At 46.0% G+C, this 20,086-nt stretch overlaps 1 protein-coding gene across 1 annotated transcript in view; it reads left to right on the top strand.

Moving 5' to 3' along the window:
* The window catches only part of PARP1 (poly(ADP-ribose) polymerase 1), a 233,401-nt gene that overhangs the window by 62,092 nt on the left and 151,223 nt on the right, over positions 1–20,086 (top strand). The window contains exons 5-8 of the mRNA XM_029593046.1: positions 3,797–3,893; positions 17,582–17,698; positions 18,987–19,163; positions 19,328–19,466. Coding sequence (XP_029448906.1) covers positions 3,797–3,893; positions 17,582–17,698; positions 18,987–19,163; positions 19,328–19,466 — 530 coding nt within the window. The remainder of the gene's footprint in view (positions 1–3,796; positions 3,894–17,581; positions 17,699–18,986; positions 19,164–19,327; positions 19,467–20,086) is intronic.

Here is a 20,086-nt window from a genome sequence, read left to right on the forward strand (position 1 = left end):
GCATATTCTTATGTTCTTCTTGTAGAAGTCCATTAACTGCTATTAATCAAGTTGACTTAGGGAATGGCCTCTGCTACTACTGGCATCAGTAGCATGGGATCTTCTTAGTGTTTGGGTACTTGCCATGTTCTTGAAGCCTGATTTGGCCACTGTTGGAAACAGGTTGCTGGGCTTGATGGACCCCTGATCTGATCTAGTATGGCAATTTCTTATGTTCTTAATTGTACACTGTATTAAGTGAGCAATTGCGGGAATAGGTATGATGAAGTCAAAGCTGACAGCCTGAGGGCCTAAAGCACTCTCGACGCAGGCCCAGGCTTCATCCTGGGCATAGTATAAACTAGTGAACCCAGCAGAAATCTGCAGGGCAGATACAGGGCATTTCTGCATGCATTTACAGAACATTTGAAGCTGAACCTTCAGGAGAAGGACACAGCATTACCTTGAGAATCATGGAAGCAGGTCTAAGTTACTCCCACCTGGGATAGGTACAGCTTTGGTACACCCAACTTGTACAGACTGGCCTGGCAGGATGATCAGGAAGATTCAGTTAGGTTCTTGCCTGCTATTTGGCTTTCCTGGAGCCCTGTTAGACTAGTCTCGGGAAAAGAATGGGGGGGTTTAACAAAAAAAAAAAAAAAAGGGGGGGGGGGGGGGCTGCCTGTGTGCATATATATACAAATATATATATGTATGTAACTGGATAGGTTGACTTGCACATAGAAATGAGCGAAAGGATGTTTGTGTCTAATGTCTTTCTTTGAGTTCCGCTGGATCCTTATCCTCGGAAAACCAACAGCGAGAACGTTGTCCACATGGAAGCAGCAATCCTAATTGTGAGCGTGGAGTAGGAATTCTTGCTGCTGGTCTAGTAACCAGAGAGCGTATATTGGTGATGGTAACAGTTTTGTTTATGATGGGGATTTGGAAACCAAAACTTACAATTATCTTTGGATGTTTTAAGCTTTGGCATAGGCAGCACCGGGACCCTTATATGGAGAAGGGGCTCAATGATGAGCTTTTGGCCTCTGCCTCCATCTGCTGGCCGGAGGATAATCCCACTTGTACAGACTGGTCTGTCAGGACTCCAGGAAAGTCAGTCAGCAGGTGGTAACCTAATTGAACCATACAGCTTCATATCTCGATTGTTGCACCAGAAGGATGATAACTACATACGTCTGAAACTCCACTAATGTTATTGATCCTTTCATGGTACAGTGGAACGTCAGCACTAAGAGAACTGGGCTGAAGTAGAATTGTTAATGCGCAATGCCTCTGAGCTTAAATTAGCAGGCTTGCTTTCGGTGTGCAGGGATCCCCTTTCTCTTGCTGTATGGCTTTAATACAGGATGTGTCCTGTATGCAGGGCCGTCTCTTGGTGAGAGAAGTAGAATAATAATAATCAGGTCTCGCGAGAGGTAATGGGCAAAGCAGGTGGGTAAAAGTGCAGGGTGTGGCGCCCACTTTTACGTGAATTGTCTTTACATGAATTGTCTAAGATTTTGTAGTACCTGAAATGCAGGCACTGTGGGCGTCTTATGTGGCGGGTGGGGTTGGTGAGTGCTCTTTTATCAGCATTGAGGCTTAACATCCAAGCCGAAGTTTATGAACAGAGGATGGTCCCTTCTCCTTTTAGCTGAGAATAAGATCCTGTATGGGGGGGGAGGGGGGGATGGTTTTAATGCTCTGCGCCCTGATCTCATCAGGGACACACACACATTACCAAAACATGAAGATTAAATCTCTTTAAAAAAAAAATTCCCCAGAACTACAAGGAGGTGGCTGTATAGTTTTGAAATTCTTTGATTTTTTTTTTGCCCCTTAGTACCCTCTATGATCTCTGTTGTTCCTTCCCCTCTCCAGGCAGCCAGGGACCCCATTCTGACCCTAAATCTGGAGAGGAAGTGACGCAGAGATGCACCCTGAATGCCACTGGTTGGCTGGTAGGGGCCACCAGAGTAGCAGCAGCAATCTTTCTTCCCTCTATAAGCACAAGTTTGCCATCTCTACAGTGCACCCAGGCCCAATTGGGCCCATCAGGGGGAGGGGGGGGGGGGGGATCTGAACTCTTGTCTCCCATGCTGCAGCCTAAGCCACAGGGCCAGCCCTGAAATCCTTTCTTCTTTACTCAGAGTGCACGTGACACTTTTGAGTGAATGTTGTGAAGTAGATGCAGGGCAGTCCTTGACTAGGTCTCTACACACCCTGTTTTGTGAAGACCAGGAGTGTGGGGGCTGGAGGCGGGGAAGCTCGATGCACAGTACAGAGCTGCTGTGCTGGCATAGGAGTGAAAAAGAGCCTTTTGGGTTTTCTAGTTTGCTCTTTCCTCTGCTTCTTTATCATTTTTAATGATGTTCCTCTTTGTTGGAACAGCAGCTGGTGGTGGGATGTGGGGTAGTTATAGGTTTAGCTTAGTTTGTCTCATTGCTCATCTACCTTATAAATGGGCTCTGACCGAAGGCTCGCAAATGCGCAGTAGAGAGCAGCTCTACCGCGCTTGCGCGGGCGAGCACGTCGATCAGAACGGAGCGTGACCTGCTAAAAAACATGGCTCTGGGAGGAGCAGTGGCGAGGTGCACGCGAGGGAGGGACCCATGGAGATCTTCCGTCTGCGCCGTCCGAGGGTGACTGAGGGGGAGAGGGGGAGTGACTGAGGAGAAGGGGGGGAGTGACTGGGGTAGTGACGGGAAGGGGGGAGTGACTGAGGGGAAGGGGGGACAGAGATGTGAGTGAGTAAGTGGGAAGGGTAAGAAGTTGTGGAGAAGAGAAAAAGAGGGAGTGGAGGAGGGCTGAGGGAGAGGGAAGGGGTTGTAGATGAGCTGAGAGGGGATTGGAGGGGATGAGAGTGAGGAATGGGATTGAGAGAGGGTGGGGAGTGACTGAGGGAAGGGGAGGGAGGGGGAGGTGAGGGGAGGGAGGCAGTGGGAGACAGAGGGTGAGTAGGACTGAGGGGAGGGAAGGGGTGAGTGACCGAGGGGGAGGGAAGGGTGAGTGACCGAGGGGGAGGAAGATGAGTGACAGAGGTGAATGAGTGAGGGAGAAAAAGTGTAGAAAGGTGCTGTGTTCGAAAATGGATGGAAAAAAACAATGTAATGTAGCCCGTAAAACGGCTTGTTAAAAGATGCACCAGCATTGTCTGTGGTTGGTGATTTGGGTGAATAAGGTTCTCTCTGTGTTTCTCGGTTTGCACTGCTGTAATGGGATATTAATTACATTGTTCATTTTCAGCTAACATTTTTTTGGGGATGGGGGATGGTTAAGTTTTTGGTCTTTTAATTCTGTCTCACCTCCCTCCATTGCTCAGCCATCTCTGCAACAGTCCTGTGGCTGGGAGCTCCCTTTGGAGATTGTAGAGAGAGATTGGGAGGGCGGGGGAGCTGTGAACATTGCCTCGTTGACAGCTGCATCTCCTCCACCCAGCCCCTTGCTGGTGCGAGAAGCAGGTGCCAGGTTTGGGAAGAGTCCTGCACTGGGCCTGATGCGGTCATGTGTATATGTTTGAATCAGTAAGGCACAGTGGGGACTCTGCATCGTGGGACAGCTGTTCGAAAGTGCATTTTTTCCAGACGGTCACATTGTGTTTGGTGAGATTTCCTGGCAGGTGATGAGGTGCTCTGTGGCTTGGGATGGAACACATGCCTCTGCTACTTCGCACCGTGTAGGGGTTGGAGAGAGCTTTGGAATGTAATTCATGTTTTAAACTCTTTTTTTTTTTTTTTTTTAATTAATAAAGGCTGTTTGGTTTTCATTTTTTATTTCTGGCTTTTTCTATTTTGTTTTTGTTCTTTTAATTCAGGAAGAGGAAAGGAGATGAAGTGGATGGACCACCTGTATCGAAAAAGAAGCAGAAACAGGAGAAGGAGAAAGAAGCCCAGCAAGAGAAGCTACTGAAGGTGAGAGATGAGCCGATGGCCTCCCAGGGGGAGTCGCAGAAGCCTCCTGTACACAACAGTTTGCCTCATTAAGTTCACAGGAGTAGCTCAGACTTGAAGTTGCTACCCACCGGGTCCTAGCCAAGGGCATCTTGTTCTGCTGTGGCCAATTAAGGTCATAGTAAAAGCTAAAGTGCGATGCAGCAGGAATCTTAATATACTCCTTGCTGCCTCTGATCCTATATCTCAAGTAGCGCAGCTGGGCGGGTGTGCCTGCCTCAGTCCCAGGCTAATAGTCTCTCCCACCCTCATGTCCACTGCTCTTGGCCATGCCTTCCTTTCGTAGCACCTGTGGTGACCAGTGCCCTATCTGTTGTCAGAGCCATTTAACCTAGCAAGGGCGATGCCCTGCATGTAACTATAGAGAGAGAAGTCTGGATAAATCATTGGAAAACAGAGGTTTTGTGCCAAAGCTCCCAGTCGAGGAGCAGGTGGTCCCATCCCGATTTTCTCCCAATGCATAATCCTAAACATTCTCAATCAGAACTGCGAATATCAGCCTGCAGTAGGCTATGAGCAGGCCTCTTTGCTCCTTGTAATTCTGCAGATGCAGACACTTACATTGTCATTTGCTTAACAGATGCGAAATCTTTCCTTTGGTGGGAGGGGAAACTATAATTTTACGTTAGTAACTGGAAAAAATAAAGATAAAAGTTAACGATCCCAAAAGATCCATCTGGGAAATGACTTTATTCTTACAAAACATTTTAGGCTTTTTAGATTTCTAAGGAAACTAGACTGAGAACATTACGACCCTTAAATGCTTGAAAGGAGGCATGTAGAGGTAAACCATGGTTTTTGACGTGTATTTGGCATGAGTGCTCGGTCAGACTTAAGGTGCAATGGAACTGGGATCTGAAGGAAGCTGCAGTTTCTAGCCCCGGCTAAGAATCATCTCTGCAACAACTGAGTGGGCTATCCAGGGGAGAAACACCAGCTTGCAACTGAGCTGGAAGCCCTAAATGTTGCAGGGGAAAATTACTGGGCCAAAAATATATCCTTCTTCTCCATCCAGTTAGGCTAGTCCACACAAGTGGGTTATGCACTCCAGCCAGCAGATGGAGACAGAGACCAAAAGCTCGTTGCCGTCAGTCCTCATATACCTCTGCTCTGTCATCAGCCTGTCAGTATTCTCTGTCTCTAGCTGATGATGGATGTATTTCCCTTGCTGGAAGCTGAGACCTGGTTAGGCCGGACGAATAGGACGATTCTGGTGCAGCTCCTGAGGCGATAGATGATTGTCCCTTTTTCAGTTGAGCAGACGGCGAACATTTTCAAGGTGCTGGGAAGAGGGCTGGCACCTGCAGGTTGTCTTCCTCCATGGAAGTTCTCCAGAGGTGATAGCAGTAGCTCCCTTCCTCTGAGGAGTAAGATAGTACTAAGGCACTTGCAGAAATGAGGGTCTTTCATCCTTTCCTCCCTGATGTTTTCCCCCTGCCATTTGTTGCCCCTCCCCCCGGTCCGATGTTTCATCCTGGAGCTAAGCGGAGTATGTGGAAAAGAAAAAAAAGACGACCATGTAAAGGTTGGCAGCAATAGCTTTGTCGCAGCAAATGTGCTGAGCGTGTCAGCAGGGTGAGTGTTATCTTTCTCCCCAGCCATGTTTGTACAGGGCAGGACAGTGGGCTACCACATGGCCATGTTGGCAAACTGAGGGAAGAGCTTTGCATTGCTCTTGTTGAGGATGAGTGAGCCCGGTTATTTCTCCTATGATCCCTGCAGGGCCTGGTTGAGTTTGGGAAAAGTGAATTAGCTTGGGAATTTTTTTCCTTGGAGCAGGTAGCTCTCTCCTGGGATTTGTTTACCCACTATTGAGCCTTACATAGCTTTGTCGCAGCAAATGTGCTGAGCGTGTCAGCAGGGTGAGTGTTATCTTTCTCCCCGGCCATGTTTGTACAGGGCAGGACAGTGGGATACCACATGGCCATGTTGGCAAACTGAGGGAAGAGCTTTGCATTGCTCTTGTTGAGGATGAGTGAGCCCGGTTATTTCTCCTAGGATCCCTGCAGGGCCTGGTTGAGTTTGGGAAAAGTGAATTAGCTTGGGAATTTTTTTCCTTGGAGCAGGTAGCTCTCTCCTGGGATTTGTTTACCCACTATTGAGCCTTACCCCCCCCCCCCTTCCCCCCCTCCCCCCCTTGGGAACCTCTTATCTGGGAGCATGGCCTGGTAGGTGGCTCCCAGGTTCTCTTCTGGGGCTGGTTGAGCCAAAAGAGTCAGCTGGGCTCAGGTGTTCTCTCTTTTTTGGGGGGGGGGGGGGGGGGGGTCTGAGTATCCTTTTTCTCAGGGCCAAAAGCTGCAAGGGGATGAGTTGTGGAAGGGGGGGGGGTCGGGGGGGTGGGTTAGTTGGTGCCCAGGTCCCGGTTGGGCCTTTTGTTTTTTTGCAGCCATAGAGGTAACATTCTGGGGCTGTCTTCTTGGTGAATGCATTGTATGCCTGTATTTGGATTTCCCCTTTCTCAATGGGGTCAGCAATTACAATATGGACATAGTTCTACCAATTTCATACCATATTAAATGATAATTATCTAGTTAATTTCTGTCGCTCCTACTCCTACTTCACTTATTCCTAGCTACTCTAGCTCCCAAGTTTTAATACCCCTGTTTTATTGTAACTTTGATTGTTTCGACCTTTCTTATTTATAGTTACTTGGTTTTTCCCTTGTTTCATGTAAACCGGCCTGATATGAATCCCATTCATGAAGGCCGGTATAGAAATATTTTAAATAAATAAATAAATAGTTAAGGCCGCGTAGCTGGGTGGCAGTTTCAACATCTAAGGTCTGGCTTGGCAAGCTTTCTTTTATAGGGTGTGGCGAAACAGGGGTTTTGCATGCCTTGTAGTTTATTGTTCGCCCTGTGACACTTTTCCCCAGAGAGCTCATTTCCTGTGTGCTGGCCTGCAGGTGGTGTTTGACCTCTGCACTGTAGTTCAAGCAGAGGCTTTAGATGCTGGCTTGACTGAAGGTGGCATTGATCAGCATGCACATCCCAGCAGCCTTGAGTGCTTGTAACACTTAAAAACTCTGCCATGCCATTGGCCAGAAAGCTAATTGTTAATACATTGTGCACTGATTGGCCCTGTTTTTTCAGATTTACAGGCGTTATCTTGCAGAAATCCCTACTAGTATTTTTCCACATGGCTAGTCTTTTTGGCCAGTTAGACAATTACTTTCCCTACATTCCCAAAGGGGCAATGTCAAAATAAGGATAGGTCTCTCCACTTCTTAGTTCCCTGTACGTACCCCGATCAGTCCAGACTCCTGGGTTTTTCCTCCCAGCAGCTGGAGACAGAGAAAGTTTTACTGACACTGGCATATAATCTAATGTGCGACTTGCAACCCTCAGTATTTCTTTGTCTTCAGCAGATGGTGGATGTGAAAAACCTGCAGTCTGGACTTAGTTTAAAAAAAACAAAGAAAAAGAGTTTGTGATTCCTCCCAGGAGGTTGGCAGGCCCTGGTGGGGCTATCCCTTCTGGTCTTGAGGTGGATGAGCAGGGGGTTGGGGACCTTTAGTTTGTTCGGTCCTTAGTCGCTGGGGGTTTGAAAGCTGGTGGATCCAGCTCCCTCTGCCCCAGGAGGATCAAAGAAGCTGCTGCCAATCTTCAGAACAGGAAAGTGTGCCTCTTGTTTTTCTTTTTCCTTGTTAAAGTTTAAAAAAAAAGAGAAGAGAGTCACGGTCTCTTGTCAGTGGTGCAGCTCACACCAAGTGGTACTCAACGTTAGGAGGCTTTGCCCCATGCTCCTTTCCTCCAGCATTGGTTTCCCGCGGGTGGTCGCTTTTGAAGCATGCTGCGTGACTCAAAGCATGCTGGCTGTGGAGATTCGCACGCGTGACTTGGGCAAAAGCTGCTGCTCCCAATGCCTCCCGGAGGGAGAGGGCAGTTTGGGCTTGCCTGTGGGAGGAGGGGGGTGTCTGAACAGCAGTGCGAGTCGGGAGGACTTGTGCAAGCACCATGGGAAGCCCTTGACCCGTTTCCTGTCACTGCGGGAACAGCAGCCATCTTGGACACATTCGCGGGGCGGCAGGCTGCTGCAATTGAAGCCGCGGAGGGGAAGGAGTGCGGCTGCTTTGAAGGATCTTCAGGACAGGAAGTTTAAGGTCCATTTGAAAAAGATCTTTGAGGTGTCAGCGCTCTGCATTTGGACTGTGGTGTGCAGCAGTTTTATACTTCGAGCAGGGCTACATTGGGTACAACAGCTGCAGTCCGATAGGACCATATCCTCTCAGGAGACAAAACAGGCTGAGCGGTTGGAGGCTGTGGTAGCCTATGGCGCGGATGCACTGTATGACCTTATCAGGATGTCCTCTAGGACCATGATGTCTGCTGTCTCGGCAAGGAGACTGCTGTGGTTAAGGTACTGGTTGGCTGATGTCTCGTCCAAGTCTCAACTAGGAGTGCTGCCTTTCAAGAGGAAGCTGCCTTTTGGAGAAGATTTGGAGGAACTGATAAAACATCTCGGGGACAATAAGATTCACAAGTTGCCTGAAGATAAGCCTAGAGGGGCGAGGAATTCCTCTTCTGGACTTGTTTGCTTCCGAGGGAACAGGCATTTTCGTCAAGGAAGGTCCTCTGTAGGTGTTCAGAGACAGGCCTTGGGGAGGCAGCAGTCCTGGAACCAGTCATTTCATGGGCGAAAGCCCAACAGGGGTGGCTCTGGATCCAAGTCAGCACAATGAAACAAGATTGGTCTACTCCTCTGTCTCGCTTTTAGGGAGTCATTTGAATCTGTTATACAAGGAGTGGATCACAATCACTAAGGACCAGTGGGTCTTAAGCATGATAAAACAAGGTTACGCTTTAGAATTTGCTTGTCCACTTTGAGATCTGTTCATGGTCTCCCCTTGCACCTCTGCGGAAAAGAGACTGGTCGTTCAGCAGACTCTGAACCAGCTTTGGATCCTGGGAACCATTGTCCTGTATCCGTGGAGGAGCGCGGGAAAGGACATTACTCCATTTACTTAGTGATTCCAAAGAAGGAAGAGACTTTTTGTCCCATTCTGGAATTGAAGAAAGTAAATGTGGCTCTCAAAGTCCCTGGTTTTCGCTTGGAGGCTCTCCACTCCGTCATTGCGGTGGTACGCAAGAGGGAGCTCTTGGTGTCCCTGGATCTGACCGAGGCCTATTTGTACATAGGCATCTGGCCTGATCATCAGAGGTTTCATAAGAACATAAGAAATTGCCATGCTGGGTCAGACCAAGGGTCCATCAAGCCCAGCATTCTATTTCCAACAGAGGCCAAACCAGACCATAAGAACCTGGCAATTACCCAAACACCAAGAAGATCCCATGCTACTGGGATACTGGGTTTGGATAAGTTCTCTTCCAAGAACTTATCCAAACCTTTTTTGAACCCAGCTACACTAACTGCCCTAACCACATCCTCTGGCAAAACATTCCAGAGCTTAATTGTGCGTTGAGTAAAAAAGAACTTCTCAGATTAGTCTTAAATGTGCTACTTGCTAACTTCATGGAATGCCCCCTAGTCCTTCTATTATCCGAAAGTGTAAATAACCGATTCACATCTACTCGTTCAAGACCTCTCATGATCTTAAAGACCTCTATCATATCCCCCCTCAGCTGTCTCTTCTCCAAGCTGAACAGCCCTAACCTCTTCAGCCTTTCCTCATAGGGGAGATGTTCCATCCCTTTTATCATTTTCGTTGCCCTTCTCTGTACCTTCTCCATCGCAACTATAACTTTTTTGAGATGCAGCGACCAGAATTGTACACAGTATTCAAGGTGCAGTCTCACCATAGAGCGATACAGAGGCATTATGAAATTTTCTGTTTAATTAACCATTCCCTTAACTACTCTGAATAATTTTGTATCGTCCGCAAATTTGATAACCTTACTTTCGTTTTCCTTTCCAGATCATTTATATATGTATTGAAAAGCACCAGTCCAAGTACAGATCCCTGAGGCGCTCCACTGTTTACCCTTTTCCACTGAGAAAATTGACCATTTAATCTTACTCTCTGTTTCCTGTCTTTTAATCAGTTTGTAATCCACGAAAGGACATTGCCTCCTATCCCATGACTCTTTAGTTTTCCTAGAGGCCTCTCATGAGGTTCAACATCCTCTGCAGGCATTTTCAATTTTGCACCCTGCCTTTTGGGCTGGCGACAGCCCCAAGGACTTTCACCAAAGTGATGGTGATTGTGGCAGCAGCCCTTAGGAAGGAGGGAGTGCTAGTACGTCCGTATCTAGATGGCTGGCTGCTTCGGACGAAGTCGGAGACCAAATGCAGGCAAGCGGTAGATCTGGTGCTGCAGCGCTTGCAGTCCCTCAGCTGGATAGTGAATTGGACCAAGAGTCATCTTGTCCCATCTCAGAAGTTGGAGTTCCTAGGAGAGCGCTTCAATACCAAACTAGGGAAGGTTTTCCTGACGGAGGCGTGCATAGTCAAGTTGCAGTCGCAAGTGTACAGATTGTTGGAGAGCCTTGTGCCCAGGGTCTGGGTTTACCTTCAGGTTCTTGGCTCTATGGCATCCATGTTGGAGCTTGTGCCTTGGGCGTTTGTGCATATGAGACCTCTGCAGGTGGTGTCCCTTTCCCAGTGGGATCTGTTATCAGAGCAATTTCAGCTTCCTTTGCCACTTACGAAAGTAGCCAAGTCCAGTCTTTCGTGGTGGCTTGGTTGGCACCATTGTGTCAAGGGGTGGACTTGGAGATCTCAGAGTGGACGATGGTCACTGCAGATGCTAGTCTCTCCGATTGGGAGTGGTCTATCAAGATCAGTCGTTGCAAGGCCAGTGGTTGGCGGAAGAGGTGTCATGGTCTATCAATCACCTAGAGACGAGAATGGTGCGTTTGGCGGTGAGGGTTTTTCTCCCCCTCGTGCGTGGCTGTCCATTCAGAATCTTGTCTGACAATGACAACCAACCTCAAACCCTCTCTCACTAATTCCTGCTGAATATTTATCATACTATTACCATTCACAACTGTGTCATATTTATTCATTTGATTACCTATGTACCGTTTCATAGTCTTATGTTTTCACTTGCTATTCTAATGTATCAATAGGCTGAAATGTAAATATTGTGCTGTTCAATTTCTCCCCTTCCATCCCAAGTTTATTTTCCTTGTTTTTTGTAACTTTCCCTCTCCCTTTTTCTGATTCACTGTATTTAAAGTTCAAGGTTCTTATTGAAAATATTGTTTTTTACGTTACGTTATGCTTTACACTCCTTGTTATTTGTAAACCGGGTTGATGTGATGCCTATCATGAAACTCGGTATAACAAAAACAATAAATAAATAAATAAATAAAATGCGACAATGGTGGCTTATATCAACCAGCAGGGTGGTACCAAGAGTTGGGCGGTGGCTCAGGAAGCTCTGGAGCTGATCCACTGGGCAGAACAACATCTGGTGTTAGTGGCTTCTTACATATCCAGGGCCAACAAGGTGCAGGCGGATTTCCTTAGCCATCAGAAAGTGGATCCCGAGGAATGGGAGCTATCGGAGGGAATGGCTCTCATCAGTGCCAGATGGGGTGAACCCCGCATGGACTTAATGGCAACTCAGCGAAATGCCAAGGCGGTCCGCTTCTTCAGTCGCAGAAGAGAGCATGGAGCAGAGGGAATCGCCGCCTTGGTTCTTCCTTGGCTGAGGAAGAACGTTCTGCTGTATGTGTTTCAGCCGAGACCGCTAGTAGGCAAGGTATTGCGGCGCAAGGAGGTCCATCTGGGAGATGTAATTCTGGTGGCGTTGGAGTGGCCTCGAAGACTTGGTTTGCTGATCTGGTCAATCTAGAGATAGCTCGTATAGGCTCTCTAATCTGCCGAACTTTCTCCGTCAAGGTCCCATATTTTCGGATCATCCGGCTCACTTCTGCCTCACGGCTTGACTTTTGAGAGGAAAAGCTCAAGGGACAAAGGTTACTCAGAGGATGTTATTTCTACTCTTTTGCAAGCTAGGAAGTCCTCCACCTCCTTAGCCTATGTGAGGATCTAGAAGATGTTTGAGGATTGGTGCACGGAGCAAGGTGGTGTTCCTATGCGAGCTTCTGTGGTGGATATCCTTACTTTTTTGCAAAGAGGTCTGGTGAAGGGTTCGTCCTTTAATTCCCTTAGGGTTCAGGTGGCAGCCTTGCGATGTCTCTGGGGCAAGGTGCATGGGGCAACTCTAGCGGCATATCTGAATGTGGTGCCTTTTCTCCGTAGGGCGAAGCATTTGTGGCCTTTGGTTCAGAAACTGTGTCCCTCTTGGAGCCTTAGCTTAGTTTGAAAGCCTCTGAAGCGGACTACAATAAAGGATCTTATGTTGAAGGTTATTTTCTTGGTGATGATTTGTTCTGCTAGGAGGATTTTGGAGCTTCAAGCTTTATCATGTTGAGATTCTTTCTTGTGAATTATGGATTCAGGGGTTTCTTTGCGGACGGTTCCTGCCTTTTTACCGAAAGTGGTGTTGTCTTTTTACTTAAGTCAGTTTGTGGAGCTCCCAGCTTTTCCAGTTTTGGAGGGTTCAGCTTCTCATGCGAGGGAGTTGTGGCTTTTGGATGTCAAGCGCACTCTATTGCAATATCTGAAAGCTGCAAACAGCTTTCGCTTGTCAGATCATCTTTTTATACTGTGGAGTGGTGCAAAAAAAAAAGGGGGGGCCATAAGGTGTCAAAGGCCCCTATTGCACGCTGGTTGAAGGAGGTCATTGGCTCAGTGTACTTCTGTCAGGGACGTCAGGTCCAGGTGGGCTTAAGGGCTCATTCTACTTGTTCCCAGGCGACCTCCTGGGCTGAATGTCAGCAAATTGTCACCACAAGGGATTTGTAGGACGGCTACTTGGAAGTCTTTACACACTTTCACCAGACATTATCGTTTGGATGATCAGGCCCCAGAAGCCAAGGGTTTTGGGGGAGAGTGATTCGAGCGGGGCTCTCGCAATCTCACCCCAGCAGTTAGGGAAGCTTTAGTACATCCCAGGAGTCTGGACTGATCCGGGTAAGTACAGAGAAAGGAAAATTGGTTCTTACCTGCTAATTTTCGTTCCTGTAGTACCAAGGATCAGTCCAGAGTCCCACCCAGTGGATATGGGGAGTTCAGGAGAGTCCACTTGACATGTTTTTGTAATTAATCTGAAGAATGGCACAGGTTTTGTTTAGTCCTTCACGTTTTGTTATGGGACCAGTCTTTCTTTATTCTAAGTTTCCACTTCCCACTGCTTGTTCAAGGGATATTGATTAATATTTGTTATTCTGCTATCTTGGCTTTGATACAGGTCAATACTGAGGGACTGCAGGTGGCACACTAGGTTATATGCCAGTGTCAGTAAATATTTTCTGTCTCCAACTGCTGGATGGTAGGCAAAACCCAGAGTCTGGACTGATTTGTGGTATTACAGGAACGAAAATTAACAGGTAAGAACCAATTTTCCTATATTCATCAAATTCTCAGGTATCTAGGATGACTAATCTTTCAGGAATATCAGTAGGTTGGATGTTTTGTCCTGTGGATTTTGCAGTCCTCAAAATTATAATGGTCCAGGTGGATCATAAGATTGGTCCCTCAGCATATTATTGAAGAACCTTCAGGTTCTGGTGATGCTTTGCACTCATTTTATCAGAACTCGGGCATTCTCTGAAGCAGAGGCTACAGTGATGGCCATGGAGGAGATTTATAAGGTGGCCACTTGGTCTTCCTTAAATTTATTTTTTCACATTGCAATTTAGATCTGCAAGCCAGTGGGGATACTGCTCTGTGGGAGGCCTTTTCAGGGCAGCTTGCTTTCTTTCACCTGAGCGAGAGTGGGCTTGGGTACCTCCCATGTATTTTGGACTGGTCTAGCAGGATAGAACGGAAGGAGAAATTTAGTCTAACCTGTTAATTTCCTTTCCTTGAATCCTGCTAAACCAGTTCAGGACTCTCCCAGGAAGTTTGTGGCTGTGCTGTTTTTCATAGTTGTAAATCTTGGGTCTTTCAGAAGTTTTCACTCACTCCTTATGGGGAGAACCAGAGTACTATCCTTACCGCCTACTTTCTGTTATTTCTTTCACTGGATCACTGGTTGGGATTTCAAGTAGGGATTTATCTTGGAGGTTATTTCTTGTATACATTTTGATATTCTTGATGTCAGTAGTAGTTTTAGGATCAATATTTTTGCTTCCATTGCTTTGACCAATTTGTATATCAGTGATGTCACTGAAAAAGATGTGTCCTCTGCTTCCATCTGCTAGTAGGCGGTGTAAACCTACATGTCTGGACTGGTTTAGAAGGATTCACTGAATGGAAATTAACAGGTAAGACTAAATTTCTCATTGAGCAATGAACCTTTGACATTAAAAGAATGAATGTGTACATACCACGCTTACCATATGGTCTCAGTGGAGGGGTCAAGTGGTGGGCTCCTTCATATATTATCAGTTAACGCATCTTTCACAACATTTGTTTCCCAGCAGGCCTTCACTCCTGGGTTTTCCATAAATGGGCGAATTGGGGTATAGTCAATGTTAGTCACTTCTGGAAGGAGGGTGATTTAATGTCATCTCATGCTCTTCAAGATAGGTTTAGGGGGGATTTACAGGACTTTCTGGGGATTGCACAGGTTCGACATTTCCTGCAGAAGATTAGGGATACCCAGGCGGTCCGTCCTACTAAATCCCTGTTCGAGTCATATTGCGACCATGCTGACAAGATCAAGGGGGTTACCTCTAAACTGTACTCACTTTTATATACGCATTCTCCTTATGTCTTTTCACATGTACGGGCCTGGATGGATGAAATTGGGGATGTATTAACTGAGGACGATTGGAATATTGTTTTTCAGAGGACAGCTAAATGCTCTATCTCTGCAGCCATTCAAGAGCACTGTTACAAGTTACTGTACAGGTGGCATTTGACCTCGGTTAGATTGCACACTATGTATACTCATGTCACTGATAAATGCTGGCGGCAATGTGGGCAGGTGGGATCGTATATACACACTTGGTGGTCATGTCCTGTAGTGATCCCTTTCTGGGATAACATACAAGGATGGCTGAGGGAATTGATTGCGCTAGACATCACTTTCCATCCCGCCCAGGTTTTACTGAATCTCTCCTGCGAGGACGTGGCTAAACCAACGCAAACATTCGTTTCTCATGTATTTATAGCGGCTCGCTGCCTACTACACCATCTTTACCTGCAGTGATACACAGACTCCATTCATGTTAAAGGATGGCACATCTCACTGCCATACGACGAGACAAGCTACCTGCTTTTCAACAGACGTGGGAACCTTTATTAAGTGGATTAAGCTCAATCAACTGTTAGTGGCCAGTAAGCTGGCTTTTCGTTATCCAGTTTCCGTCGCAACCCCAATGGAGAAGTAACCACCAAGAGCTAAAATTGAGTCTTCATGAGCTTTATTCTTCAAAGAGTCCCAACAAACTGTCACCTTGTTGTTAGCGATAAGATGAACTGGACAATACAATATAATTAGCATACTGGACATTCTTCTGCTTGGGTCTTAGAAATCGGTTTTAGAGAAAAGAAGAGACAGGGGGCGTGGGGGGTTTACAAGGCGAGAAGATATTTTATTTGATTATTGAAGTTCTTTACATGAAAACTGTTTTGACCTCAATGTTTTGCTGTACTTCTATATTTGTTTCTTTGGTTCAATAAAAAATTTACATAAAAAAAAAAAGAATGAATGTGGGGATTTAAATAGTGTTTAAACAACCTTCTCACAGGACAAGCAGGATGGTAGTCCTCATATATGGGTGACATCACAGGATGGAGCCCAGTCATGGAAAACTTCTGTCAAAGTTTCCAGAACTTTGACTGGCCCCTACTGGGCATGCCCAGCATGGCACTAACCCTGCAGCCAGCAGGGGTCCCCCTTCAGTCTTCTTTTTTCCGTGCAGCAGTAGCCTCGCAGTAAAGGAGCTCTGCAGAGATTCCTGACAGGAATTTTCCTCACGGAATTACTAAAAGTTTATTTGCCCCACAGGGGTCCCTCCTTTAACTTTTTTCAGTCCGCGGTACTCAGGTAAGTTTTTACCCATTTTCCGTCGATTACCGTCTAGTTTAGCTCTCGCGGCCTACTGGCCGTCGACCATACAGCGGCTCGATTTTTTGCCATGGTGTCAGGGTTCCGTCTATGCCTGGACTGTAATCGCACCATGTCCATCATAGACCCCCATAAATTCTGTGTTGAAAACCGGACGCTCAAATTTGCCAGCGATGCCAGCAAAATTGAGCATCAGCTGTCAAACCCGTTGACAGCCGCCACTTCTGTCCAAAAAGAGGTGCTAGGGATGCACTAGTTTCCTAGCGCTTCTTTTTACTGCTGGCCCTAATTTAAATATTTTAGTTTACTGAATCTCGCGCACAGGACAGCAGGCGCTCTCCCGCGAACTTTACTGTATCGGCCTGTAAGTACTTAGACTGGTCCATAACTGAAAGCAGAGCCATTGATTTTGGATTCAGTTAAGTAGATGCAATAACATGCTTTTCAGTGTCAGACCTGAAAAAGAAGAGTTTTTCTTATGTGTGGCATGGCCTTTTTGTTTGGGTAAGGAACATGATGTCTGGAAGCATGTTTTCTCTTCCGACTTGCTGTAGAGTTTTGGCATTTTCGACTTGCTTTATCACAAGGTCTACCCTTGGGACTTCGACAAAGAGCTAGGGTTCTCAGTGGTGAGAGAGGATATAATAGAAGTTTATAAAATAAGTGGTGTGGAATAAGTTAATAGTGAATGGGTTATTTATTCTATCAAATAATACTAATACTAGGGGATACCCCATTATCAAATTAACTAGTAGCAAATTTAAGAAAGCATTTTTTCTCTTCGGCGCACAATTAAACTGTACTATATGTTGTCAGAGGATGTTGTCTTGGTAGTATTCCTTAATGTGTATTTATTATTCCTGGATTTAAAAATGGATTTTATAGTTATTAGGGACGGACCCAAAAAACAAAGCGGTAGCCGATCCAGTGAGCTGTGTAACAGTGACGACAATAGGAATCGGATGATAACAAGCCTTCGGTGCAGATGTGTTCTCACTCAAATAGACTTTCTCTAATCAGCATAGTATTGCTACGTAATAGCTGCTTTGAAGTCAAAACGTTCTGTACATGACAAATTTAGATTGACGAGCCGTATCTTAGCTAGTCAAGAGCTCTTGACTAGCTAAGATACGGTCTATTTGAGTGAGAACACATCTGCACCGAAGGCACAATCAATACGATATTTTCTGCATTGATCAAATCAAGTCCTGGTAAAATGAATTGCCCCTGAGGCAGCTCTGTGCAAGGGAGCGAAACTCGGCCAGAGTCGGCATTTTAATAAAGGGCTTGTTATCATCCGATTCCTATTGTCGTCACTTTTATAGTTATTAGCCGGGTAGACTTAGGGGTTGTTATCTCTTGCTTCTGGGAGTGAACCAACAGGAAATGGATCTTCCCAATAGTATCTGCCAGGTACTTCCAAGTGACTCGGATTGGCCTCTGTCTGAGACAATGCTGGGCTCAGTGGACCATTGGTCTGACCCAGCATGGTGGTACTTATGAGTTAAGGCACAAGTTGATGATAATGCCCACCTCTTGGCTATTGGGACTTCCCTGCTCATCTCTTCATATGTATTTAGACTGTTCAGGTGGATGGAGGAATAAGATCAGAAGATGAGTAGTAATGTGCCTTTGTACTCCTGTTATCCTCATCCAACAGGAGCAGACACAGTTGATCTGGAAAATCAAAGATGGGCTGAAGAAGAACTGCTCCACCAATGACCTTAAGGAACTGCTGATCGCCAATGAACAGGAGGTGCCCTCAGGGGAGTCTGCGGTAAGCTGTAGCTTCTATGGTTTTCAATCCCTTTATATATTCTTTTATTGACTTTCAGAACTTTGATATGAAAATAGCTCCAAAGTCTACTTGCCCTTAAATAAAAATGTATAGAGCTTCTTGTAAATCAGACTCATTTTGTACTTTTACACCTCTGATTACTCCATCCCAAAGGTCATAGTGCTTTTTATTCAAACAAAATGTGATCTTGCGCAATTCACTTTATCTTCCGTTGCCTCAGGCAAAAACTTAGGTTGAAGCCTTCTGGGGACAGGGAAATACCCACAGTACTTGAATGTAATCCGCTTTGAAAGTGCCTGAAAAGTAGAACATAAATAAATAAATAAATAAATAAATAAAATAAGATGTTGAGCATCTTGTCAGTTCGACCGCATACTTTGAATGCCCAAACTACATCACAGTAAAATTTGAAAATGAGAATTAGGAGGCATCCTCATAAGTGCCCCTGGTCAATAGTGTAATGGGCCCAGAGGTCTCCTCATAGAGTGCCATCCGGTTGGTAGTGCAATGATCTCAGGAGGCCTCCTCACAGAATGATCCCTGGTCTTTAGTGTGATGGGCCCTGAGGTCTCCTCACAGAATGACCTCCTGGTCAGTAGTGTCATGGTCTTCTAGCTTCTCCTCGCAGAAGGCCTCCAGTCAGTAGTAAAATGGGCCCCTGTTGCCTTTTTGTACTGTCCCCCAGTCAATAGTGTGATGGGCTCCGCAATCCCATAAGTGCTCCTGGTTGGTAATATAATGAGGGATTTTTAAAAAAATTATTCTCTTATTTAACCTTTCCAAGTTTGATACATGTATAAGAAAATAATGCAATTCTTTTACATCATGCCGTATAAAATTGAAGCATCCGTCTTCCTGATCTCTGTGTCAATAGACAACACTCCTTCACACCATCTGTTCTTTCCCTTAATTCATCAAACAAGTCCAGAGCATCTGATTTTCAGGTTGTTTTTGCCCAGATTTTGGGTTAAAATCTGGTGTGAGCAAGTTTTGGATTTCCAAGGGAAAAAATTTAAATGTTTCTAAAACCTAGAGTTCCATGACTCTCCTGTTCCCTTCATCTTCAGGATAACATGCCATCGAGACCTCCTGGCTTTAAATTCTGTCAGTGTTGAAAGATTATGTCCGCCACTGATGGGCATAATTACTGTTATTTACCTGTTGAGTGACTATGAATAAAATGTTAATTAAAAAAAAAATGTTGAATTTTATTTTTAATTATTGATCCTTTCTACCCACTGGTCATGATTTTATCTTGTTTCTGAAGATTCTGGATCGGGTGGCAGACGGAATGGCATTTGGTGGCCTTCTCCCCTGCAAGGAGTGTAGTGGGCAGTTTGTCTTCAAGAGTGATTCATACTATTGCATGGGAAACATCAGTGCTTGGACCAAGTGTGTGGCCAAAACTCAGACCCCCGACAGGATGAACTGGACAATCCCCAAGGTGAGCTCTGAGATGCTGGGGACACCGGAAAGTTGCTTACTGCGGGGGCTGGGGCTCTTCGAAACAAATTTCAGCACCTGGACATTAGGGACCTAGAAGGGTGGGTGTTGTGATAATTTCACCCTGGTTCATGTGTGGTTATTTCTTTGTTGTATTTTGCTCAGGAGTTCCATGAAATTCCTTATCTCAAGAAGTTTAAGTTTAAGAAGCAGGATAGAGCTTTCCCACCAGTCACTGTCTCATCCGTGAAAGTGTCAGCTCCAGCTGCCCCTGCTCCTTTGCTGGAGGCACCGATGCCAGCAGGTAAGCCATCAGTTGTGCTATCATTTCCTGGTTGTTGTTAGTCATGTTGAGAATGGCTGGTTGTGACTTGGGGAAAAAGAGGCAGCTGCCAGTGTGTTCCTGGCTTGAGCAGCATTTTTGAGGTGAGACATTTATCTGTGTCCCTGGCCCTCCTCCTGACACTCCTTGTGACCTTGTTCGACTTATTTACCCTCTATGGCCTGAGGTACAAACTTAGATCATAAGATCTTTGGGGCAGGGAAATAATTACCCTTCCCTGTACGTACTAGGATCAGTCCAGACCGTGGGTTATGTCCCCCGTCCAGCAGATGGAGTCAGAGCAAACTTCCGAGGGTGCTGACATATAAGCAGGTGCACCCTCCAGGGATCCTCAGTATCTCTCTGACTCCAGCAGATGCGAGTGGGGGAACCTTTGCTTCCCCAGTTGGTGGCTTCTGCCCCACTATTTCTATCTTTTTCTTCTCAGGACAGGATCAAGCAGGCCTGGGTTCTAAATTATTAAATAGAGTTTAAAAAAAAAAAAAAAAAATATTTTCTCTTCTCTTCAGGGAGTCTCTCTGAGCCCCTGCCCGGGTCTTGCAGCCCTGGTTAGCTTGCCAGCAGGACTAATTTTCTCATTT

This window comes from Rhinatrema bivittatum, chromosome 3 (assembly GCF_901001135.1).
Source record: "Rhinatrema bivittatum chromosome 3, aRhiBiv1.1, whole genome shotgun sequence".
In the NCBI taxonomy this organism is placed as follows: domain Eukaryota; kingdom Metazoa; phylum Chordata; class Amphibia; order Gymnophiona; family Rhinatrematidae; genus Rhinatrema; species Rhinatrema bivittatum.